This window comes from Rousettus aegyptiacus, unplaced genomic scaffold (genome assembly GCF_014176215.1).
Source record: "Rousettus aegyptiacus isolate mRouAeg1 unplaced genomic scaffold, mRouAeg1.p scaffold_m13_p_2, whole genome shotgun sequence".
NCBI classification, from domain to species: Eukaryota; Metazoa; Chordata; class Mammalia; order Chiroptera; family Pteropodidae; genus Rousettus; species Rousettus aegyptiacus.
This window is the reverse complement of record NW_023416295.1, coordinates 103,239,966-103,266,273: the sequence shown is the minus strand read 5'-3', so window position 1 is coordinate 103,266,273 and position 26,308 is coordinate 103,239,966. Positions and strand designations below refer to the sequence as shown.

The 26,308-nt window shown below is 33.9% G+C and overlaps 2 protein-coding genes and 1 pseudogene across 20 annotated transcripts in view; 2 read left to right on the top strand and 1 right to left on the bottom strand.

Annotated features, from left to right (window-relative positions):
- The window catches only part of CEP290 (centrosomal protein 290), an 87,417-nt gene extending 69,123 nt beyond the window's left edge, over positions 1-18,294 (bottom strand). For 6 of the 15 annotated variants that reach the window (XM_036237876.1, XM_036237882.1, XM_016140653.2 and 3 more), the window contains exons 1-10: positions 17,812-18,294; positions 17,389-17,518; positions 17,159-17,236; positions 16,046-16,115; positions 15,726-15,772; positions 13,341-13,484; positions 9,201-9,254; positions 8,308-8,460; positions 3,368-3,550; positions 2,646-2,735 (exon numbers count right to left, since the gene is read on the bottom strand). In XM_036237876.1, the coding sequence (XP_036093769.1) occupies positions 2,646-2,735; positions 3,368-3,550; positions 8,308-8,460; positions 9,201-9,254; positions 13,341-13,484; positions 15,726-15,772; positions 16,046-16,115; positions 17,159-17,236; positions 17,389-17,490 (921 nt within the window). In that variant the 5' untranslated portion in view covers positions 17,491-17,518; positions 17,812-18,294. The remainder of the gene's footprint in view (positions 1-2,645; positions 2,736-3,367; positions 3,551-8,307; positions 8,461-9,200; positions 9,255-13,340; positions 13,485-15,725; positions 15,773-16,045; positions 16,116-17,158; positions 17,237-17,388; positions 17,519-17,811) is intronic. The other 9 variants (XM_016140654.2, XM_016140648.2, XM_036237877.1 and 6 more) reach the window with 8 other exon arrangements.
- LOC118614529 lies at positions 386-503 on the top strand (annotated as a pseudogene).
- Positions 18,295-18,500: 206 nt separating the features above from the next.
- Positions 18,501-26,308, top strand: part of TMTC3 (transmembrane O-mannosyltransferase targeting cadherins 3) — a 49,953-nt gene continuing 42,145 nt past the window's right edge. For 2 of the 5 annotated variants that reach the window (XM_036237884.1, XM_016140660.2), the window contains exon 1: positions 18,501-18,702. The gene's annotated coding sequence lies outside the window, so the exon portion shown is untranslated. Of the gene's footprint in view, positions 18,703-23,563; positions 23,616-26,105; positions 26,251-26,308 lie in introns of all 5 variants that reach the window. The other 3 variants (XM_036237883.1, XM_016140659.2, XM_016140661.2) reach the window with 3 other exon arrangements.

The following is a 26,308-nucleotide window of genomic DNA, read 5'->3' as shown; positions in this document are numbered from 1 at the left end:
GAAATTAATAAACCATTCCTCATTTATGATAGACTATTATATAACATTAGAAGATTTCAAGGAAACATAAGAAATTAAATTCTTTAAAGTGAGAAAATATCAGCAACTATTGAAATAATCACTGTTCCTTTTGTATGTACAACCTGAAGTTCAAATAAGAAATGATTAAAATATACGCACTGTGATTTTTGTTTCCATTTTTCTTTTTTTAGGAATTCGATCTTTAAACAGTCTCAAGGTTTCAAAACCTATTCCTAAAGCAAGAAGTTCAAATACCTCCTCCATGCAATAACAAAAAGTTTTATACAACTAATCTTTATAAAGAAAATATTAAAATGCCACTGAGAAGCATAAACTATCTTAAATGAATTAAAGATGTCCTGCAGTACTGAATGAAAGGAGAGAAGATTTGACTTCCCCCTGACAAGAGGCCTTAGGGCCTGATAACAAACATATGGTTAAAGCATTGCCACCTACTTTGTGGCATCTACCTAGTATTTTCTTAAATACTGTAATGCAAATGTAAAAATAACTAGGCAAGTGGATCTTGAAAGTTCTCAAAAAAAAAAAAAAGTAACTATGTATGGTGATGCATGTTATAACTGGACTTATTGTGATGTTCATTTTGCTATATATATAAATATCAAATCGTTAAATTGTATACCTAAAACTAATGTAATGTTATGTCAATTATACCTCAATTTTTTTAAAAAAAGGAAAGATATCTTGTGTTTTTCTCTAGTAGAACCAAATATCAACATCAATCTATAAGTTGATTTATAAATTCAATTCATACCTAATAAAAGAACAAAGACATTTTTAAGAACTATTTCTAAAATCCATGTTAACAAAGCACATTTATAAAGAAGAGTCTAAAAACAGAAAAACAATGAAAATAGCTTTTTCAAGTATTTAAACATAACAATAATTAAACAAATGTACATGGTTAGAAAATAGATCAATATAAGAAAGTCATAAAATAAATTAAAATTCACTAGACATTTCTATGTAATAAAAATAGAACTGTTTTTCAGTAAGAGAATAATTATTCAATAAATAATTTTTGAACAACAGACAAGCTCTAGTGCATCCATATCTCACTCTTTATACCAAAATGAATTATATATGCTTCAAAGATCTAAATGCAAATATGAAACTAGAAGACACTAAAAGAAAGTATGTCAAAACAATTTTATATTCAAAATTCTTACTAATTATGATACAAAGGCCAAAATCCTTAAAAATATAAGAAATTAATCTACATAATATGTAAAAAAAATTTGTAGCAAAAAATACTATAAAGCCAAAAGACAAGAGACAAACCGGAAAAATATGTTTGCAATATGTACCACAATTACACTTGAAGCAATTTATTCTACAGATATATATTTCCAATAAACGACTATATGAATATATTCATTAAAATACTGTTTCCAACAGCAAAAACTGGTAACCTTCTAAGCATCACACAATAGTAATCAAATAAATAACATCTGCAAAAAAAAATTACATACCCATAAAAAGAACAATGCGATGTTATATGTACTGATATAAAATAATGATTTTAAAAAAGATATTAAGTAAAAACAAAGTAAAGTGTAGAAGAATAGATATGCTATCATCTCTCCCCACAAAATTAAGTATGGTAAAAACATTTCCCCCCCGTAACCCACCCTCTGCCCTCTACCTAAGGCTTGTTAAATGAGGGCTTACAGGTTAAATTTGGCCTGCTACCTGTTTTTGTGAAGATTTATTAGAAAAGAACCTTGCTCATCCATTTACATATGGTCTATAATTGCTTTCATGCTATAATAACAAAGTTGAGTATTTATACTAGAGTCCAGATAGTCTAAATATTTATTACGTAGCCTTTTACAAAAAGCTTACTGACCTCTAATTGATTCTAGGCCTCATTTCCAGTGCTACTACTGCGTTTGTTTAAAACAGATTATCTGAGCTTCTCTGATGATAATCAATTTCAAATAGCCAATAAGATTTATGTCAAGTCTCTTAGAAACACTGACTATATATGTGATAGCTTTTATAATTAGAATCGTTTAGGCAAAATCATTTCAGACTTTTTTCAAAATATACAATCATTACTAATAGCTTCGGATGTGGTAATGCTGGAGGATTTGCCTGGGATTGGAGACTGGTGAGGAGAAAGAGACTTTTGAAATGACATCACAGGTGATTCTGAAAGATCCCTTTCCTTACTCCCACTCTCACTGAATGCTAACAGCCTGATTAATTTGACATGAAAGGAGAGTCAGAAAAACTGACTCCAAACTAAAATTTAACTTGGAACTCTATAACTAATGTACACAAGGTAACTTTTATATATAAAAAATAAATTTTATTTAGAATTATCTATTTTAGATGAAAATATATTTTAGACTTAGATTTCTATCAAAAAGGTTAATTGCAAGTTTAATTCATTAAACTGGTGGAAGCACTCAAATCAATAACAAATAAGCTAGAGCACTATGCAAGAAAGTTCTTAGAGTTCTCCTAGCTAAGACATTTAATACACTTTTAAAAATGCTTAATAAAATAATTATTATAATTCCTTTAAAGAAAACTAAGACAAAATATTGAAAACTAAACTACAAATGAAAATGCCATTATAAGAACTGAAAAAGTACCTTCCATTCTTCTACTTTTGCATTGACAGCTACCATGACTGGATCATCTTCTTCATTTTTTGCTTTCAGAAGATCTGTAAGTTCCTGCACCTAAAAGGCAATAATTATTTCAAGAATTGTTGCAAATTAGTACAGTATGTACACATTATTATATATGACTATTTATACATATATACATACATATACATTACAAATATATGTTCATCAGGGAACAGTCCTATAGCCAGAGATGACTTTCAATGGTTTCTGCATCTTCACAGTTGTATAATTATTTTTCATTACTAGAGAATTATGTTTTTAAGCATTATTATATTTTCTTAAATAAGTTTAACCCCATGTAAATAGTGAACGATGTATTGGTTTCTTTGATATTAATAGTACATTTAGTTTAAAGTGTAAAATTTAATTTTATGTTCCATAGGACTTCTAAGAGTCTGTAGTAGAAATTCCCATAATTATTAGGTTTGCAGAATTGCTATCTACACTTTCAGGTATCACCTATATACCCTACATGGCAAGAATTACAAGGTATGCCTAAGAGCATTAGAGAAAGACATATAAACAAATATATCAGCATGGCAACATATTATAGTATCAAACGACATATTATAACATAAGACAGAAATTCATAACCAAAAAAGTTAAAGTACTATCTAGTTTAAAATAAATAATGAGGTAATATGAAGTCTGCACAAATAAATCAGTCTAACAGGAATTCTTACCTGAAGCCGATAATAATCATTTTCTTTTTTTAACTGATCCATTATATTATCTGTCTGATGCACAATAGCTTTCATCCTATTATATTCATCAGTCATCTTCTCCATTTCCTGTACAGACTCTTCTAGATTTCTTCTCATTTCTTGATTCTGAACTTCAATCTTCTCATTAGCTTCTGTTAAAGTCTAAGAAAGTTAAAGACACTATGGTTAAAAATAATATAAGAAACTAAAATTTAAACTAAATTAAATTGAGAGAGGCTGCCAGTCAAGATGGCATAGTAGTTAAATACTGTGCTCGCCTCCTCCCGCAACCACATCAAAATTACAACTAAACTACAGAACCACCATCAAGAATCACTTGAAGTCTAGCTGAACAGAAACCCAATAACTAAGGATATACAGAAGAAGCCACATTGAGAATGGTAAGAGGGGAAGAGACATGAAATGGGTTGGTCCTGCACCCATAGGTGGAGGTTAAAAATCAAGGGAGATATTTCAGCTGTAGAAGAGCCAGGGGTCCCAGCCCCACACCAGGCAACCCAACCCAGGAAGAGAAGTACCCACAACTTCTGGCTGTGAACGCCAGCGGAGATTATGGCTGAGTGAGACGGAGGATGGCTAGAACTCCAGGAATTCCTCTTAAAGGATCTGCACATGGACTTACTCACTGATGGACTCACTTGCTCTGAGCACCAGCACTAAGGCAGCAGTCTGAAAGGCTCCAGGGACATACAAGGAGGAACTGAATTGTTTGGCTTCAGGACCAGGGCTGGAGAGACAGCTTTCTTCCAGATAGAAGTGCTGGCGGAAGCCACTGTTCCTTTGTTGAACCCTTCCCTGGCCCAGCCTGCAGGCATAGGTGGCTGTCATATCTGTGTCTCCACCAACCTAGCTAACAGATAGCCCTACACTGGTGACTCCTTGAGATTGTGCCCCACCCAACTTGTGAGCTCATCCATGACATTTCCTGTGGCTTTTCCATACAAATAGCTTGTCGTGGCTCATGCTGCAGACTTTCTTAAAATCTCTCAAAGGTTCACAAACCCCAAACAAACAGCATCTGGCCTTGATGTACCCTGTACTATTTGTAGCCTCAAGCACAGCACTAGCGGCAGCCAGCCTTATTCACAGCTTAGCCTCTCCCAAGCACCTCCAAGCCCAGCACAAGTGATAACCATCTGCAGAATACTTTATAATTCATATCAAGTGGCCCCAAGCAAGGTACAGGCAGCAGGTGACTTTGGTCTGCACCAGAGCTCCTCCCAAGAGGCCCTAGAACCAACAAACCTGGTGGCCAGCTTCAGACATCAGAGTACCAGCCAACCACCTCCACAAACAACACACTCAAAAGGTATACTCAGCAGGTACCAGAGCTCCGCTAAAGTGATTCTTGCTCTATAGGGTCAGCCCCTGCACAACAGCTCCTCTACTGTAGTCACTAGCCAGTCCTCACAATCAATCAGCTTGAGGGTCAATCCCTCCCATTGACATGCTAACATAAATCAAGGCTCAGCTACAACAGGAGGGAACACACGACACACACAAGGGACATACCTAGAGCACCAAACTCAAGTGACCAAGGAGACTGAGACATTGAGCCCCATAGGACATCTACTACATAAAGTCACTTTACCTAGTCTAGGAAACATAGCAGCTCTTCCTAATAAATAGAAACAAACACAGGGAGGCAGTCAAAATGTCTGAAATGAAAACAGAACAAGACTCCGGATAAAGAACTCAACAAAATGGAGACAAGCAATTTACCAGATGCAGAGTTCATTCAAAACACTGGTTATAAGGATGCTCAATGATCTTAGTGAGAACTTCAACAAAGAAACAGGAAACATAAAAACAGAGATAAAAAACATAAAAAAGAATCAGTCAGAAATAAAGAATACAATAATGGAAATGAATATATTAGAATGAATCAACAGTCGATTAGATGAAGCAGAGGACTGAATCAGTGATTTGGAAGATCCAATAGCAGAAAACATTCAATCAAAACAGCAAAAAAATAAATAAATTTGAAAAAAGTGAGAATAGTCTAAGCAGCCTCTGGGACAACATCAAACATGCCAACATTCACAAGACGGGGGTATCAGAATGACAAAAGAGCAAGGAATTGAAAATGTATTTGAAAAATGATGGAAAATTTCCCTAACCTGGCAAAGGAAATAAACGTACAAGACCAGGAAATGTACAGTCCCAAACAAGATGAACCCAAAGAGGTCCATTCCATGACATATCATAATTAAAATGCCAAAGGTTTAAGACAAAAAGAATCTTAAAAGCAGAAGTGAAAAAGCAGTTGCCTACAAGGGAGCTCCCATAATACTGTCAGCTGATTTCTCAACAAAAACTTTGCAGTCCAGAATAGATTGGCATGAAAATCCTAAGTGATAAAAAGAAAGGACATACACGCAAGATGCCTCTACTCAACAAACTATCATTTAGAATCCAAGGACAGCTAAAGAGTTTCCTGAAACAAGCAAAAGCTACAGGAGTTCACCACCATCAAACCAGTATTATTAGAAATATGAAAGAGATTTCTTTAACAAGAAAAAAATAAAAAATTTGAATAATAAAATGGCAATAAGTACATGTCTACCAACAATTACTTTAAATGTCAATGAATTAAATGGTCAAATCAAAAGACAAGATGACTAAATGGATAAGAAAACAAGACCCTTATATATGCTGCCTACAAGAGATTCACTTCAGATCGAAAGACACACACAGACTGAAAGCAAAGGGACAGAAAAAGATATTTCATAAATATGGAAACAAAAAAAACAGTTGGGGTAGCAATACTTATTCCAGACAAAATAGACTTTAAAATAAAGAATATAACGAGAGGCAAAGAATGACCCAGCAATTCCACTTCTGAGTATTTATCCAAAGAAAGCCAAAACACTAATCAAAAAAGACATATGCATCCATATGTGCACTGTAGTATGATTTACAATAGCTAAGATATGGAACCTATCTAAGTGTCCATCAATAGATGAATGGATAAAGAGGTGGTACATATATACGATGGATTATTAGTCCATCATGAAAAAAGAATAAAATCTTGCCATCTGCAACAAAACAGATGGACCTAGATGGTATTATGCTGAGCGGAGTAATAAGAGAAAGACAAATGCCATATGATTTCATTTTAATGTGAAATCTAAAAAAACAAAACAGAAACTCATAGATACTGAGATTCTGATGGCTTCTAGATAGGAGAGGGAGTGGGAGATATGTGAAAAAGGGGAAGGAATTAAAAAGTACAAATTGGTAGTTACAAAATAGTCATGGAGATATAAAGTAGCGCATAGGAAATATAGTCAATAATATTGTAATAACTATGTATGGCGTCAGCTGAGTACTAGATTTACTGGGGTGATCACTTTTTATGTTATAAAAAAGTCTAAACACTATGTTGTTCATTTGATACTAATATACCTATAATTGGAAAAAAATTTTAACTTAAAAAAAGATAATAGAATAGGGCATTAAAAAATAAAAATATGGGTTGAATCACATCAGAAGCTATCCTTGTTATCAGCCCTTCTCAACTGGGGTTTTGTGAGAGATTTAATTTCAAATGTTCTATCCATCTACAATGGTACTAGTTATGTATCCGTCAGAGAATTAGAAAAGTAGTCTCTTGACCTCAAAGTAGTCTCTATAGACCTTAATATTCTGTCATGGAACCATGAATGGAGCAAAGCTGTTTGTCATACATAAGTGTTTTCATCAAATCCTTATGTAGGAGGGCCTGGTAATTAATATCACAGTCCCACTGAATATGATTTGAGGTTATTTTTACATAATAATGCTAAAGTTATCTAATGTGAACTATATATAATTTTCTTCCCATCATGTGGATTCAGTTATCTTTCATTATATCCAGTTTCTCATATGTTATCTGTTGCTATAACCTATCAATCTTACTTTCTAAATTTCGAATTTGTCGTGTTTTTTATTAACCTAGCTAAGCTACCTTTAAATCTCATCTTAGTTATAATAACAGCCATCTAACTGGTACCCCCTATTACACTCTTGTACCCCTACAAACCAGTTCATACATGGTAGCCCAAGTGCTTTTCAAAATTATTTCATGGCATACACACATACTCCCCAAAACCTTCAGTGACTTTCCACTGAAGATCAAGATCCTTACAGGTCTACAAGACCCCAGCCTCATCTTGCACCACTGTCTCCCCAATTCTTTGTGCTTTGGGCATAATGCCACTGTCTCTTCCCTTCTTTTGATCAGAATAATAAATATGTGGTTAAAAAAATTTAAACAATTCTGAAAAGCTTATAAATGTAAAAACAACATTCTTCCCTACCCAAGAACCAATTTATTTTAACTTTTAGCTACTTCCTATGGTATTTATGGTCATATTTATAAGTAATATATGGCCACTTCTTAATTTATCCATTTTAAACATTATTTCTTATTATAGTAAGTGAGGATTTGACTATTTCTCTATCACTACCTCATTTCCTCCTATCCTTCAAATACTGTTAATTGTTATTCTTTGTTAATCGATTGAAGCTTATTATGATTATTTTAATAAAATCAACTTCAAAACAAAAAAGTAATTAATTTAAATTATATGAAGTCATAAGCATCTTAGGGAGAAAGAAGAATTCTTTATAGATCTTTAGTATCAATTGCTGTTGACCAAGTAAATCAAATAAAATATCAAAAAAACTGTACCTATGGATCTTAGTTCTTAAAAATTCCCCAGATAGGCATAAAAAGAATGAATGTGCAAAAAAGATTTTTGCAAAACTGCAAAGATGCAATTTATTTCATGTTTTATAAACATATAGTTACAGATTTATACCAAAGAATTTAAATGTAGTGCTAAATATTAGACTTATATAATAATAAAGTTTTATAAGAATCATTGCGTTGAACTGACGTCTATCCATTTTACCTGAATTTCATCCAGATATTGAACAAGTTCACAGTTTTTCTTAGACAACTGTGATCGGTAGTCACTGTCTTCTCCTCTTCTTGATAAAAGTGTTTCTTTTTGAGAATCTATTTGTTTCTGATAGTCAATAATATCTTGACGAAGCTGTTCATTCTGAAGGTAGACCAAACACAATATTCTATTACGAAACTATCCAGAAAAACAAAATTTCATCCTCTAAATAGTGATGTCAAAACATTATCTTTAAAATCCCAAGGTTTCGCTACCCCTAAAGCCTCACCTTTTTCTTTAGACGTTTGTTCTCCAGAAAAGGACAGGAAAAAGGTCATTAGAAATGAGAAAGGTAACACATAATTAAAAATAATAAAGAAAACAAGAGAAATTCTAGGAGAATGAGATATTATTTTGGATAACTAAAAAAGGCAAGAATATTATTAAAAAAAACAAAGAACATGTTGACTATGTTAAAAAGATAAGAGCTCCTATTAGGACAAACAGTGTAAATATTACTTGGCTCAGAAGAACCAAATAACAATTAGAACTGATGAGATTTCATGAGAAACAAAAATTTTTGAAGACTGCTGGATAAAAATGAGAGACATAATAAGACAGAAATCCAATCATATATTCAATTAACAAACTGGTAAAGAATAGCTTATGAAACAGAAAGCAAGATTTATCCATGTAGGCCTAAGAGATGAATGTAGGACTTAATGGCCTCTACACTCAATTAATTTTCTATTTCCCTGAGATAAAGTCTTATCATAATATCAGCCAGTTTGAAAACATCACTTACTTAGATGTTTCCAGTTCTGGTTACTGTATAAATTTATGAAAACTTATTTAACAAGCATCTTGTTGATCCGCTACAATTATTAAAATTTTTTACCAACCTCTCTTCTTAATTTGCTGTTTTCATTTTCTGCTTCCTCATTTCGAAGAGCCAACTAAAATAGCAAAAAATAAATAAAATTCAGTGGTAATTCAATATAATGCTAGATTTTCAGCTTGTCATTTAAAATTTTAAATTTCCAATGAAGTGGAGAATGTTTATCTACAATGGACTACATGATGACCCAAGATATAAATAAGACAAAATACCTGCAAACTAAGAATTAAGAAAGATAAAATAGGTTTAGTTAAAAAAGATTATTTTTTAAAAAACTTCTAACCAAAGGATACAGAAAACAAAAAAACATACCTACTTCATCAGCAGAAATCTTAATAACGAGTAATTCTATGGCTAAGGTCTTTTATCATTTTAAAATTATTCTATGTCAAGGCTAGAATACCCTTTGCTCTCAGTGAACATTAAATTACTTAGAAATATAAGGCAATACAACATAATGGTTACAAAGAAGCAATTTGAAATCAGACTGGCCTAGGTTTACATCCCTTATACAATGATTGCTAGTAAAATGTGAACAAGTCATTTAACATCTCTTAAAGTCTGTTTTCTCACCTCATAAGCTGATACGAAAATTAAGTACAATATATATAAAGTCCTTATCATAATGTTCAGCACATGGAATAGCAAAAAATTTTAAAGTGTTCTCTTCTCCATATAAAAATGATTTTATTTGTGACTCTTCTTTAGTTTCCCAAAACAGGCAAATATTATAACCATTATGGAGTTTTCTCATCTATTATCCAAACACCATCTCTCTCACGACCTTTCACTTTTCTGCTTTTCCCCTTCATTTCAAGAAGATAAAATCCCAATGGTGCGCAACTATAACATACTTAAAAGTCTGTAATAATATCTGAACATTGGGTGGTGAGGCTATGAAGGACATTACTGAGCCCATAGAGAAAAAATGATTATAGATCAGATATTAGGTAACCCTATCAAATTAATACTATAATTCCTGAGTATGCTAATTATATAGCTGTTATGTTGGAGAATACCTCTCTTTTCAGGAGAGACATGCTGAAATACTTAAAAATGAAGTATATGATTATCTGTAATATTTAAATATGAAGTATGAGATTTGCAATCAACTCTCAAATGGCTCAGCAGAGAGGAGGGGAATAGGGGAAGGAGAGAAACGTCTGTGTGTACAAAAATACTGAGAGAATGATAAAGCAAATAGGGTACAATGTTAACTAGTGAACCTATATGAATAGCATATGGATGTTGTTTTCCTTACAATCTTTATGAAAATACAAAAGTTTTCAAAATTAAAGTTTAAAAAAGTTCATAATAAAATGCAATGTGCTATACAAATCTTAAAAGTTCACCTATTATCATTACTATATGGCAGTTAAAACATTGTTTTGAAAAAATTTTAACAAGAGAGATGTCTAGAACTTAATACTAAAGCACTTAACACTACTGATGCTTTTTTCCCTTGGTTTTTGAAATATCACACTTCTGTTATACTTTCTTGACCTGCCCTTTAAAGCACCTCTTCTTATTTCATTAGACAGTTCTACATCTCAGAAGTCTGCCTTACAAGCATTTCTACGGCTTCAAGATCTAGGCTAATGATCCACAAACCCTTATCATCTACACAGTATCTCTTGTGAATTCCATATCCACAGATATCCTTTTTGAATATGCACACAGAGACCTCAAACTCAAGTGTATAAAACTGAAATAATAATTACAAACCATCAACTCCTCTTGTGTCCCTTCTAAGTGAATGGCACTATCCATCTATCTGATGGCCCAACCCAGAAAATTAGGTGGACTCTCCATTCATTCCTCTTCATCGTCAATCAATCATTCATCATGTCCAATTATATCTGCATCTCTTGAATTTGTCTGTGTCCTTAATCCTCCTCAGTCACTCCTTTAATTAGGCCATTATACACTTGCCTGTCCTGGCCCACTTCAATCCATTCTCTACAAATAGAGTAAACTTTAAAAGTATAGAACTGATCATGATATCCTTGTGTTTAAAATTCTTATTTAAGAAAAAAGACCAAATTCCTCAGGAACTAGCCATTGCTTATCTTTCCAGACGATCATAAATGTTAAAACTGGAAGGCAGGACTGCACAGTAATTTGAGCACAGACTGTTGAGTAAGTTTGAATTCAAATCATGGCTTTACCACCCATTAACTGTATAACCATGGGCAATTATTTATCCTTTCTGTGTCGCAGGTCCTTCGTCTGTAGCATGAGGGAAATGTCACCTATCTCTATAAGTATCAAATAAAGAATAATGAATTAATACATATAAAGTATCTGGCACATAGTAAGGACTCTATGCTAGGTATTTTTATTTATATTCCAGCCAAAATGAATAACTGTAGTTCGCTGAATACACCATGCTACCTCTTACTTCCAGGTCTTGGCAAATGCTTTATCTTCTACTCAGAATGCCCCTTCTTTAACCCAAACGTACATCTCATTCCCTTTGCTAGGCTAACTTCTACTTCAAGTCTCTTGATACAGATCAATTCCTGAATTTCAAGACTAATTTAGGTATCCCTCTCCAGAGTATTCCAGAATATTCATATATACTTATGTTTCTCCAGAATATCATATGATCTCTATGTCACATTTATTATTAACATTGAATATCACTGAGATGCAGAATATAGTTGCCCACTATATCCCTAATATCCAGTACAGTATTTGGTATGCTGTAAAAATGACTTGTTAAGAACAAAAAGAAATTGCCAAAGCAACTCATACCCGTATTCTATCTCAAGGAACCTAGCAGCTGCAAAGGTACATTGGTCATATGTTCAAGTTTTCTCTGTGTGTTTTTATGAATGAAGGTAATCTAAGATATGAATGAACAGGTATTTCTCATTAGCTAGGGTATGTGGTGTGAATAATAAGAGATTGACTAATAATATATGGGCTAGACAGAAAAAAACCACAAAGTACAGAAAACCACACAGACGTACCCCTAAGGAATATTTTTACTGCATATCACAGGGTGAATCCTTTACGATTATTAAGAAATCCATAGGTCTGTTATGTTTTACTGAGTCAACTGAACAAATAATGCCCTAAACAGGTAAGAGCTTAATCCTAACCTTTAGGTGACATCAATCCATACTTTTTCCACTGCAAAAACTGTATAGATAACATGATTATTGCATGATTTTTCCAAATTATATAGCAAAATAGATATATCCCTTGTAAAACAAAAGTTATGATGGATTCTTTATTAATAGTAACATCACCTAATGATTACTGTTGTTTAGTTAAAATTATAACCATCTATTTCCAAAAGAACAATGGACCAAGTAAAAATATCAGGATCTAATATTAATCTTTTAAAGTACAAAAAGGTAGAAAAAACCTTCTGGGCATTAGGGATAGGACAGTTAACACAATTTGGCACCAAATTCTGTATTGCTTACTGACAGTTGAGGCAAAATAAAAACATGTTACTTTCTGACAGAAGATACAAATTTATTTATAAAAAATTTTTTTTCTTCAAATAAAGTTTAAGTGAACATTATGATTTTATAAATAACAAGGAATAATAAAAGATAATAGCAAATTATGCTAGTATAAAAAGATGAAATGTCATAATTTACAATATGCATTGATTTACAAAATGCTGGTAATCAATATAACTTTTTAAGAACCTATATATTACATAACATGTGGTATATCCGAAAACAAGAAATGATTGTTACTGAATATATCATTAAAGATTAATTTCCAAGTCTACTACTAGCATAAATACAAATACCTTTTTCCCAAAAATAAACTATAGCAAATAAGAAAATCAATTTTTTAATGCCTATTAATGTCTTCATACCAGTTTCCCATACATCAATTTTATGTAAACAATTCAAATATTCTCAGAAAAATCTACCTTTAAACCTAGAAAACTAATCTCCAAATCATATTCACTAGAAATACATGATCCATTATATTTTAAAGATATGATGACAAGATGAACTGTGATATAAAGACCTTAGCAATAAGGATACATCAATTTTCACATACAACATACAAACATAAAAAATTATAGTTACCAGTAATTATAAAAAGCATAAACAGGTATTTTTTGGGGTAACTTGAACAGTTAAGACCATCAAAAAAAAATGTGCCTTACTTGTTCATTAACTTTTTTCTCTTTTTCTAGCTCCTTTTCCATGTCCTCCAATTCTCTATCTTTTTGTTCCAACTGCTTTTCAAGTTGGCGAATTTCATCACGTAAAAACCGAGTATCACGTCCACCTGCAGACTGCTGTGCCATCTTAAGTAATAAAATGAAAGTATAAATTAATCTCATTATATTTGGAGAGCAAATGAATCAATAATAAGAAAATTATCATCTTGATTTTAAATGTTATTATAATCAGCAGCAGATGTTTAAAATAATGTTAGCTTAAGAAATATTTTTTAAAATTTAGTTTATTTAAGATTTAGTTTGCAGGTCGACAACACCTTAAGCTGTTCCTAAGCCACCCAGAGCTAAGAATTGACCGTCAATCACTCAGGAACTCTTACAGCCTCTAAGTCACAGGTATTGGACTAAAATGCAAAGTCATAGAACATAGGTGATAAACTATTTAGGTTTCCCCTGAGCATCAGAGCTCTGAAACCAGGCTACAAACCACCAAATCCTCCATTCCAGTCATTGATCCCTAGTACTTTTAACCTACACTTCTCTCATACCAAAGACCAGTGCTATCCAAAAATAGGACTGTCTAGGATAATGAAAATGTTCTGCACTGCCCAGTACAATAACCACTATCTACATGTGGCTATTGAGCACTTGCAATTTGACTAGTGCAACTGAAGAACAGAATGTCTAATCTTAACGAATTTAAATGTAAATAGCCACAAGTTGTTAGTGCTATAGTATTGGACAACCCAGATCTAGATTATCTTTAAAATCTTGCAGCAGATGAAATCCACTTCATTTCAATTTCACTTCATTTCCTATTATTTTGGGTCATGGTCCAAAACATCAAATCTTTTGGTCATCTAATCTGTCTCACATTCATCTCTTCACCATACACTCCTTAACCGAGTTTTTCTCATTCTTTCCCTGCTTCAAAAAGCTTTCCATTGTGCTCTTGAAAATTCTCTTTTAAGATAAATTAATATTTTACATCCTCAACCTTTTTATTGAATCATCCTTTCCAACTCCTAGCCTTAACTTCAGTTGGCTCCTTTTAGTATACTAATTCCTTTGGAACTCTTTCACTTGGGAGACGCTCATTGGCATCCCATATAATTCAGGATCAAGAGAAGGTGCAACTTCCAAGCTATCATTCCTCCACCATCCTGTAAAAACACCTCCTGCTTTGAATCTCACATGATATCTAGCTATTCGACCTCTATCTACTCATAACGGCAGCAAACTACCAACTTCAAGTCGCTAGCTCACAAAATTCATTGAGGAATTTTTGGCACATAGCTCAGGCTTCTATCTACACAATTTTCATGCTTAGTCTCATTTTTTTTTTTTTTTCAACTTGATTCTTGAATTCAATATAGCCTCCTACTCCCATGCCCACCCTAGGACCTTGTCCAAGCAGGAACATTCTCTGCATTTTTCCAAATATACCTGCCCTCAAATCCCTTGACTCCTCCCTAACTTCTCCCCACCACCCCAATCTTGGCTTCCCTGCCTATTTAGCTAAGATCTCATTATGATCACTGCAATCACTTTTCTTACCAATATCTCCAACTGTCCCTATCCTTTTATTCTGCAGCCACTATCTGACCAAACACTAATAACAGAATGAATCAGACTTCATAATTCACTTAGTAAGTATTTATTGAGAGTGGTTGGTATTTTCCTAGAAGCTGGATATACAGTAGAGAATAAAAAATAAACCCAAGTTCACAGGGTTAATACATAAAAGAATGAGGATTTGAACTCAAATTGTCTGACTACAGATCCAGTAATCCCCGGCTCACTCTCCACTATATTTCAAACTTTATCTTTCTTAAAATTTGACCATATATCTCCAACTCTTAATTTTAGAAGATAACCTTCTCTTCATCCTCTCAACTTCCAGGCACTAAACTTACAAACCTAAAGGTTTCTGTACACATTTATTCTTCCTCCCTTCCTCTTACAAAGGAAGGTCCTTCCTCCTTTCAAAGGCTAATCTATTTATATCACATTCCTTCCCACACTCTCAGGAATCTCAACTTATTTAGTTATCAACACATTCATATTTTGGATCTTGGCTTCCTCAAAAGTTACTTCTACTATGTTTACTTTGATTACTAGTAATCATTTGTATATCTCTCAAATGTAAACTCCATGAGATTACTGAATGTTTTTATTTTGTTCATAATTGGATACTCATTCTTAATAAAATTTAAGGTACATAAAAGGTATGTAAAATATATACTGAACAAATAGTGTCATTCTTGTGATTTTTTTTTCCAGTCAACAATTATCAAAAATTATGAAAATAATAATTTGAGATAAAATTAATAACAATTACACCACAAGGAATACAAAAGAACATACCTCCAATTCATTTTCCAGTTTCATTACTTTAGTTTTTAATTGGTTTTCTATTTTAAAAAAAAAAAAAGATAAATGTTTTAATTGGTCAGATTTACATCAAAACAAACTTTTAAAATAAAATTATTTTTAAAGATTCCATCGTGATAGTAATAAGGTAATATAAGAGAAAATAAATATTTTATACCAGACCCATGGAATAAATTTACAAACATTTTTCAAAATAGATTGAGTATATACACCTTATTAGCTAATAATTCTCTAGCTTTAATGAATAAACAGAATCCACTAACATCAAAATAAACTTTCCCCAAGGCATTTACCAAATTTTGCTTGTTCTTCTCCAGCTTTTTCAACTTCTTCCAAAGCTAGCTCTACTTCTTGAGCTTTCATCTAAAGAAAAAAAAGGGAGGACTGTAATATGCCTTTACACTAGAATGCAAAAACTGAAACTAAAGATTTTATTTGAGATCCCAATACTTAGTGTCTCCATGCCTGTCACGTGGAGACATTGAGCAAATATTTGTTAAACGGATACATGACTTTCTTTCTTAAGGCTATAATTTGTATTCTCAACAGTTTGAAACATGTTTTTCTCTCAAGTCTTCTATCCAGTATTGCAACTTTTCCCTTTGTAATGTTTCCCACTATCTCTTTTTTCTTCTATTCTTTTCCACTACCTTTCTTTTATTGTCATTATGCTAGCCATAATTTTACGTCTAACCTCCTTCACAATGCTATGTCTAAACAGCTTCAAATTGTCCTATTAACATATCTAGTTTAGCCTTCCTACGGCATGTTTTTGTATTTATCAATTGTGGCTCAAAAATCTTTAATGGCTCCTCACTTCTGACAGCATAAGATATAACTTTGAATCCTTGACAGGGCTGTCAATTTATATGTAGCTAACATTTGTTTCCTCTGGAACCTGCTATAAACTTTCTGCATTTGTCTCCTCAAATACAAAGAATGTGCACATTTTCAATTCCCAGTTTTTTGCTCATGGGAACCTCCAGCTCTTGAATCTCCGTAACATTTTAGCATTGCTTTCTACTTACCTAAAACTACTTATCACTCTTTGAACTTTACGAGGTGTTCTCACACTTACATCTTTTCCTTTTCTAACAAATCCCTATAGTAGTCGTCTGTATTTTTCATTTCTACCTCAGAATTGTGTTAACACAATTAACATAGGACCTCCCTATGTTATTTTAAAACATATTCCTTCTGTTTGGAGAAACACATTCTTTTAGGAACTTTAGAGCAGAAACTATTAATGTTTTGTGCAGTAAAATTCTCAGTCACATTTGAAGATATCTCATTTTCAGTGCTGATTTAGATATCACATAGTACTTTCACAGATTAACTTATTCAAAAACAGATTCTTAAATTTCTCTAACAGTCAAAGCCGTTTTTAAAATCTACTGTATACAAACCTTCATTAGCGACTGAGTAATTCTGAAAAGGTGTATCATATTTTCTTGACTTTCATTTTTTAGCTCATTTACTTCCACCTAAGTAAACAGAAAAAGAACTGTTTTATATTTTATAACCCTTAAATAAAATGTAAGAATTCTTCCAGTTATACCATTTAGCGATTTCAGGGACAACTTAGATTAATTTTAGTCATATGTATATATCTATGTATTACTTATCAATAAAGCACCTTGGATAAGGAAACCAATAAATTATCTGCCAATTCTTCTTGACGAGGCAGGTCATCTGGGTCAACTTTTATTATTTCTTTCCAGTTTATATTAGGTGGCATCTTGAATTCTTTAGCAATGCTTTAGCTTCTGTAAAAAAAACCAGGTGGGTATTAGCATTTTCAAGATAAACAGCGTTACTGTTTTTACAGTAATTTATAGTTTTTATAAATTAAATTATTCTAACTGTATGGTGTTAGCAAAGGACTATGACTCCTTAATTGTATAACAGAGACGTGGGTAAAATAGCCTTGATCAAAATAGCGGTCGGCACAAACCATCAGATATTGTATAGGCTAAATAAAGTATGGCAGACAGCTCCCTTGCTAAAATTAATCTAGGTCAGAACCAAGGTTTTGAGTCTCCTTCTCCACGTTCCTTACCACCAAAGCGCGCGAACATCTAATGGTGCCAAGCGCGGGGGTGCTTGGAAGGCTGAAACTGATCCCTGATTCGGAGAAGCAGGAACTGGGAGTAAAAAAAAAAAAAAAAAAAAAAAAGTGCAGAAATAAATGTTGAAATATTGAAATTAGTGCACTCGGGCCGTGGTAACCGGGGCTGAAGCGAGAAAGCAAACGAATTGCGGACCAAAGACTAAGTTAGGAAGCTGGGCTATTACGTGTGGGCCCCGAGGATTAAAGAACCTGCAAGGAAAGATTCGCTGCTCCAGCTCACCAAGACCCACCCACCAAGCCTGGCAATCAGCAGCGGCTCCGTATCTACCGCATCTACCAAACCGGCCCCGCAGCCACGCCTGACCGCTCCCCAGCGTAGTTTCAACACAACACTGGATCCCGCCAACCGGTCCCAAGGAAGCAATAGCGGCGGTAGCTGCTAGGCGACACCATTCCCCACCCAGCCACCGCCGGAATAAGGTCCCGGATGCAAGAGAAGCCTACATTTCACGACCGTGGGTGATGCTTTACGTTTAGATTCCCCGGAGATGTCTCTGGGCTCTATGTAAAAGACAAGGAGAAGGCGTGGGATTAGGACTCCAAATCCCAGAGTGCAGTGCTTCCTGGAGGCTTGTGCATCCTGGGATCTGAAGTGTCTGAGAAGCGGAGGTAGGCCTTTCCCGGCGTGCAGTGCGGGAGATTGCGACCGTACCCGGGCGGCGGGGGAACGGCTCCAGGGTGGCTGGCGCAGTGGCTGAGGTGCGTCTGCGCTAGTGACCTGAACGAGGTAGACCATGAATGTGTCTTCGATGGCGTCGCTCGCTGGTCCGCTTTTCCTGAGGTTTCTCTAAAGCCATCCCCCAGTGGAACCTCTCCCAGGTGAGGTCGGACCGTCGGTCAGCGGCGGGGCAGGAGTTGATGGGAGCGGTCGGTGTCTGAAGAGGTGGGAAGACCCCACCTTCTTAGGTGTTTGCTGGGGAGGTTCCGGGTGGTGCCCTCTGCAAGGAAAAAAAAAAAAAAAGTTTTAGCCGCTCTCGGTATCAGAATTTGCCTCTTTATAGTGGAGTAGGGGCCGCGCAATCGAGGTCATGATTTGGGGACGAGTGAAAAATTGAGACGAGGCTACTGCATCTTCCTACCCCGCCCACCTTACCTGTAGCTCCTTCTTTACCTTCTTGAATTGAAGGACTTAAAGGTTGAGAAGTTAATATAGAGTAATGGCTCTAGAGAGGAGAGGTTAGAACTTGTCTGGGCCACTACTAGGGGTAGAGAGAGAAGACTCAGTACTCAGTACTCTCCACTTTGTTGCTAACACTTACTTGGTTGCCGAGGGTGCCCTTCTGTGAAGGCACCTAAGAAGTTCCTTCTTAGGTATTTACAATTCTTACTTGTACAAGTTTTGTTCATCCCGCTGGTCTCAAGCCATTCTGGAGTACAATATATTACTAGATAATTTTCTTAAGAAGCTGTAGGCTTGAAATCTATGTGGCATTTTCAACTATTTGGACTAATGGCACTCATCTGTATTTTTTTAATCACTTTAAAAAAAATAATTGGTAGTAAATTTTCCTCTTGAAAATATATGATAGATTTTCCAAATCACGTGGTCGAGTAGTAGCTCAGTAGAGGTAGCTTAGTAGAAAATAGAAACAAATACTGATTTAGAGAGAGACATTTAAAGACATAAGGATAATTTGTCTAATCCTTTACTGAAAGATGATATGCCAAATACTATTCATTATCTTTTTTTAAACCATGTTCTATGTTACATCTGCAGAACTTATCTTGTTTATTTCAGGCTGTTTCATTGATCTATTGTGTGTTTTTATTCCAATACCATACTGTTCTGATTACTATAGCTTTGTCATTTAATCTCATTTAATCTTCATAACCGTCCAGTGAAATAGGTCCTTATGTTCTCCTTATTTTCCAACTAAAATAAGAAATTGAAGATTAGAGAGGTTAAGTACTCTGCTCAAACTTAAATAGTGTGATTGAACACAGGTCTTTGTGGCTGGAGGACATGTTTTTAATTGCTATACTGCCTCAGTCATGCTGGGAAACAATTTTTGTCAAGTTGTACATAAGTCTTGCTATTTATAGTAAATATTACCGTCTTCTAATTATATAACTGTTTATCAAAGTTAAGTATTTTTCATGTTCAATTCTTTTCATTCATAATTTAGCAGAGGAAGATAGGAATGAAATCCAATGTTTCTTGAGCACAAATTTTGTATAATCTGCTTAAAACTGTGTATTTATTTTTATAGTAGGTATCTGTTATTTCTGCTGCAGCACCTTATTTTTTTTTCTTTTATTATAACTTATTTCCTATTTATTCATTTGCTAGTTTTATTTTATCTGTATTGGTCTTTTCTACCTTCTACTTTTCTCACTCTCTTCACATTTATATTCCCACGAACTCAAGGTACCTAGTCAAATGGTAAGTTTTATTCTCATTTTTCAAAAGTGAAAACAGGTTCAGAGAAGCTAAGTAATTTCCTAATAATTAATGAACTAAGATTGCAACCCAGATCTCAATTACAGTTCTGACTAAATGCAAAATCTTGCTTAAATTTCGCGACTTTACTCATGCCAAAAATATTTTCGAGCTTGTACATTCTGCTAGACACTGGAGATACAGCAAAAAATGAGTTAGCTATTGCGTATGTCCTAATGCCTTATAGTATGTTTGCACCTAACAGTGAATCAGATTTAACTCAAGTTTTAGTTTAGTCACTCCCTTTGATTTTGAGGAAAATCACTAAAACTTTAAAATCACTAAAATTTTTCATCAAATTTTCTGCATCATTCAATTCTCACCAAGAGAAAGGACTTATGTGACAATTTTATAAATGTCTTTATAATTGGAATACTGGCCTGGACCTACCTTCTTTCTTCTCTGTGGTTTTGTGAGCAATTTTATCTCAGCAAAAACACTTCACAAGAAAAACTTGCCTTCTATAATTGTTACTTCTGTTCTCTGTAGCAATCAACCTGTGTTCTTTAGATGTTACTTCCCATTGATAAGGCCTTTTTGGTGCCTTATCAAGAAAATGAGCTTACTTTTCGAGTGTCTAAAAAAATGCAAGCCCATGAGAAATTTAGTAACTACCGTGTATAGTAAATGTTTTGTTTTGCCTTGTTCTCATGGAGAGGAATCAGTGTAGAGCAAGCAGGCACTTGTCCTCTCTCAACTTGAGGAAACTGGAAAGATTAATAGGAGTCAATGGGAATGCAGACTTTGCAAACTTTGTGTGCCAAAGTTTTTTGAACTATAAAATAGCAATAAAATATAGTAGATTATTATTATTGAGAAAGATGTAATTGTGAAATTATTGAACTGAGAGGACTTTCTTTTTCAGGCAAAATATTCCTAGATTCATATATACTTATATGTTTGTTTTTTCCATAGTTGTCCTGTTGTATTAGAAAAAGTGAACACTCAGTACAATTTTGTTGAAAAAATTATATTGTATTATATGTCTGTAATACAGCTCATGAGTGATCTCCATTTGCAGTTGGATTTTTTGCACATGTATAGTGACATCCCATTTTTGTAAGCAAACAAATCAATCATCTCATCCATTCAGACCATTCATATCTATGTAGATATGCGTTTGTGCCTAGAAGAAAAACTTGAAGTTCCCTGTCTTAATATCTTTATGCTGCCTTTAACAGAATACCCTAGATTAGGTGGTTCATAAACAACAGGAATTTATTTCTCACAGTTTTGAAGGCTGGTAATTCCATAATCACGGCATCAGCAGATTCATTGTCTGTTGAGGACCCACTTCCTGGTTCTTAAAGGGTATCTTTTTGCTGTGTCCTCACATGACAAAAGGGTCAAGGGATCACTTTTATAAGAGCACTCAATCCATTCATGAAGGCCCCACCTTTGTGATGTAATCACTCCCCAAATGTCATCACATTGGGTATTAGAATTTACCCTGAAGTTTGGGAGACAAAAATACCCAGTCTTTAGAAGTCCGGCAACTAACATTTATTATGTTATGTTATTACCGTAATGGCCTCTAGTGAATCATGCCTCCCTCTGTCTATACTCTTATGTAACGCTCTCCCTTTTCCGTAACCTCTACCCTTGCAGATACCCATTTTGAACAGAACCTGAGATGGCTCCACAACTAAGCTTATGACATACATGAAAACTAGCTCTTCTTTTTCTCTCATAATATGATCTCCCTTGGAGAATCTTTAAAAAGTTCTATTATTTGGCCCTTTTTCTAACTTCTCACACATTGATTCTGGGTTTACCTTGCTTGTGTGATAGTAAAACACACACACACACACACACACACACACACACACTAAGCAGAGACTTGAAAAGAGCTTGTGCATTGGCATTTACACTCCTACTCTCCTGAGATCACTGTTTAAAGCAATTCAGGTTAACCTGCTAAACTCTAGTAACTAGAGAATATGACCACAGGTAGCAGAGACTAGCTTTCTAAGTTGAGACACCTACCTTAGATATCCAGCCTTAAGCAGGTTAACTACAAGCACATGAGAGACCCCAGGAACACCCAGCATAAAAAACACCTATACACACTTACTTACGTACTTAAAATGAGCAAGTGAGCTCAAGCCTGGAGCAGAGTTTATTATGTTAGAATTAAACAATATTATGTGGCCCCGTGGAGTCTGATAATGAGGCATTTCAATTACTGAATGAAACTTTTGCATCTTAAAGTGACTGCATGACATTTTATTACCTAACTATATTTAGAAATCATGAGATCTATCCAAGTTTCTTTAAGTAATATTTTTATAACCTTGTGTTCTTTAAGTCTTTAAATTCAACCTAATGTAACATGTCAGTTCTGTAAAAGAACTTCAATTAAAAAGACTAAATGTCCTTAGTCTTGGTTAAATTGTCTTAATTTGAAACTTCATTTATAATTCTAATATATACATTTTTATTCAAAGACTTCAGATGACTGACTTAAGCAGAACTTTCTCAATACTTAAATTTTAAAAGCCAATAAATTAAACTTAACACCAAAGCAATTCCCAAGTTGTTATAAAAATTCCAAAACTATTTGTAAACTTGGCTAAAAATTCTTTTACATTTAGCCAGAAGTCCTAAATCTAGAAGTTCCATGATCAATAATTTAATATTATGTATATTATATTATTGTAATATATGGTATTTTAAATTGTCAGTCTCAGTGTGTAGCAAATTCTCTTAAACATTATAAGTGCTCTAAAAATCAAATACATGTTATTCCCAGATAGAATTTCAAATTATTAAAACCACAGGTTTAATTTACTTCCTTTTCTCTATTAATTTTAAACTTTGCTATGGTGAAAACATTGAACCTAACAGCAGTTTTGTCATTCCACATGTTAGAAGTCAAAGACTTGTTATTATTATGAGAGATTTCTGGTCTGTACACAAAACTTTATTTTTTTCTACCCAATGGTGGATGTCCTGAGTTGTTTCGTTTTTCTGACTTGCAATTACATACACACAGATTTAAGAGTAAAATAGTTCTTCACTCAGTGTATTTAAGTGTATCAGGTGTTCTGTCAATTAGAGTTACTCTCAAGGGAGACATTGGAGGTAAGTTTTTGAGACCTTAACTATCTTAAAATATTTTTATTCTACTTTCACACTTGGGAAATTCTGCTTTACTAATATAGAACTTTAAGTTGGAAATTATTCTCAGAATTTGAAGTATTACTCCCTTTTTGTTTTACGAATTTTTTTTTCCCCTAGCTTCCAGTGTTGTTGGTGGAAAAACAAGATTTGTTTGGATTCCTTATCTTTGGTATGGAACCTGCTTTTTTCTGGAAAGCTTTTAGAATCCTTTTTGTCTTCAGTGATGTAAAATTTCGGATTCTGTGCCCAGTATGTAGAAGAAAGATGAAAGGTCTCAAAATAAAAACAGACTTTTACTTAACCCTCATTGTCAGGGTTTCAGCATGCTACCTTTGTTCTCACCTGTGTTCCCTGTACCAAACAGTCTGTGTTTCACCTACTATATAGAGAGAGGAAGTCCCTAGTCTTCTGCTTTGCTGTAGGAGGGAAGGTTACTTGGCTTTGTATCCAGTGAGAGAGTGGTCTAAACTTTACAAATTCATCTTTGCTGTTTATTTTATTAAGATCCTTGTTTCCAGTTTTTGAGATTTATACTGGCAGAAGTGCAGAAAACTTTCAGCTTTCTCCCTTTCAGCTTAGGATTCACTTTCCTGAGCTTTGTTGACTCATTAATATTTTTGCCTTCCCAGCTTCCAAATTTTGCTATCATCTCCTTTCCAATTGTCTTCATTCTTGTAAATTTTTAGCTTTTTTTTATTTATTGATACCTATAGCGTCATTTTTAGTATGTTCTGGAAGTAGCTAAGGCAAATAAATACCTGTTCAGTCTCTCCAATCTTTAAACAAGCACCGTCAACTTTTTTGTGTGATAATAAGTTTATACAAGTCTATACTGTTTAGAGATGGTAAGTCACTTCTGGATTAAAGAGAAGCCCTAACATAATTTTTCTTTTAATTATATTAAATTATATTTCTTCAAAAGGTACAGCTAATTTCCTTTCTTGATTATTTGACTGAATTTTGCATTTCTTTAGAAAGTAATATATTCCAAGGTTTTCCTATCTGATTCTAAAGATCCTTTAATACTTTTCCATAGGTTCTTGTATATCCTTATAAATTATAAATGTAAGAAACATCCAAACCTGTAGAGAATTTTTATATAAGAGTTTATTGGAGCCAAACTGATGACATTGCCGGGGGGCAAGATCTCAGATGCTCCAGACAATGACAATTTTGCAATTTCTCTTATACATTTGTATAAAGGAACGTAAGGAAGATTACACGAAGAAAGCAAAGTAATCTTGGATCATCCTAGGAGGTTACTTTTGTTCACCGAACTTGTACATACCCTCTTTTTCATCCAATATTGTAAAAAATATTATGTATGCCCGTGGAGTCTGAAAATGAGGCATTTCAAAAATGTGCACAAAAACAATGGACAAAGTTTATTTAAGTTGCAAATAAACCTTTTATAGGCCTGGGCCAAGACCCCACCATAACCTTTCCAGTTTGGAATTTATGATCAGATTACCTGTGAGGTTATTTTTGGTCACCGAACTTGTACACACCTCCTTGTTTGTCCACAAAATCTTATATATGATTTTAAATCTCTACCAACCCTTTCTACCGTATTCTTCCTCTTTGATCTGACCGGAACTCCTAAGATACACTTCAGGACTCAGATCATCTAGCTCTGTCAGTGATGTATTAGTTTTCTATTGCTGCTGTAACAAATTATCACAAACATAATAGCTTAAAATAACACATTATTTCCCAATTCCGTAGATTAGAAGTCCAAAATAGATCTCGCTAGACTAAAACTGAGATGTCAGTAGGGCTGTGAGTTTTTTAGAAATTAATGAAAAGTGTGTTTCTTTGTCTTTTTCAGCTACTAGAGGCTGTCCTCATTTCTTGGCTTGTCATTTCCAGCCAGACATAATATATCACTGTGTCCTCTGCTTTTAGATTCTTAACTTCTTTCATTTGTAAGGTCTCTTGCTATTGAATTGGCCCACCCAAGATAATCTCATCTCAAAATCCTCAGTTTAATCACAGCTGTAAAGTCTTTTGCATGTAAGGTAACATATTCACAGGTTAAAGGAATTGGATATGGACAATTGGGGGGGGTGCATTATTTGGCCCTCTACAAATGATAACACTAAAATGATGCTAATGATACTACTCAGGAAAGTATAAAGTACCTTTCAGTCTTATTTTTATCCTAGGGTTGATTCTTCACTATTCTCCAGTTCATATAGTCCTTTCTACTCTAAACCATTCTTTCAATGACTTAATTGTAGATTGTCTTGTATAAAGCTTATTCTCTAGATTAATTGAGGAAAAGGAAAACCATGATTTAGATCTGGATTATAAAATCATATACCCCAAAGGCCAAGTAGATAACATAATCAATCAAATAAATCAACCCGGCTGAAAGACAATAGGACTGTTTAACTGACTAGGATAAAGGCATTCAAGACATATTTTTGAAAGGCTTTTGATCAAACTGAGCAAGGCTGCAGGCTACAATTTGGACTCTGATTTAGGTAATAATTTTTAGATGTATAAAATATTAAAATGTAAGCTTCCTCTACATTTCAGAAAACCCATGATCAGTGTCTTTTCAAATATTGTTTCCTCACAAAGATTCATATAGGTATGGCTAGAGCATATCCTACTAGTTTTTTTTAGTGTTATCTTGTATATATTTATTTCCCAGGTAACCTGACCTGTGACAGTTACTAAGGAGTTCACTATCTTATTAGCTAAAGAGATACATCCAAAGATTAAATGAGATCAAGGACTGTAATAGAGGTTTGAAAACACAACTGAAGGAGCAATTAATTCATAGGAATAAAGGACAGGTAATTAGTTAATGCTTCTTGGGGAGGGGGATGGTATTTGAGCTGAGCCTCGAAGAAT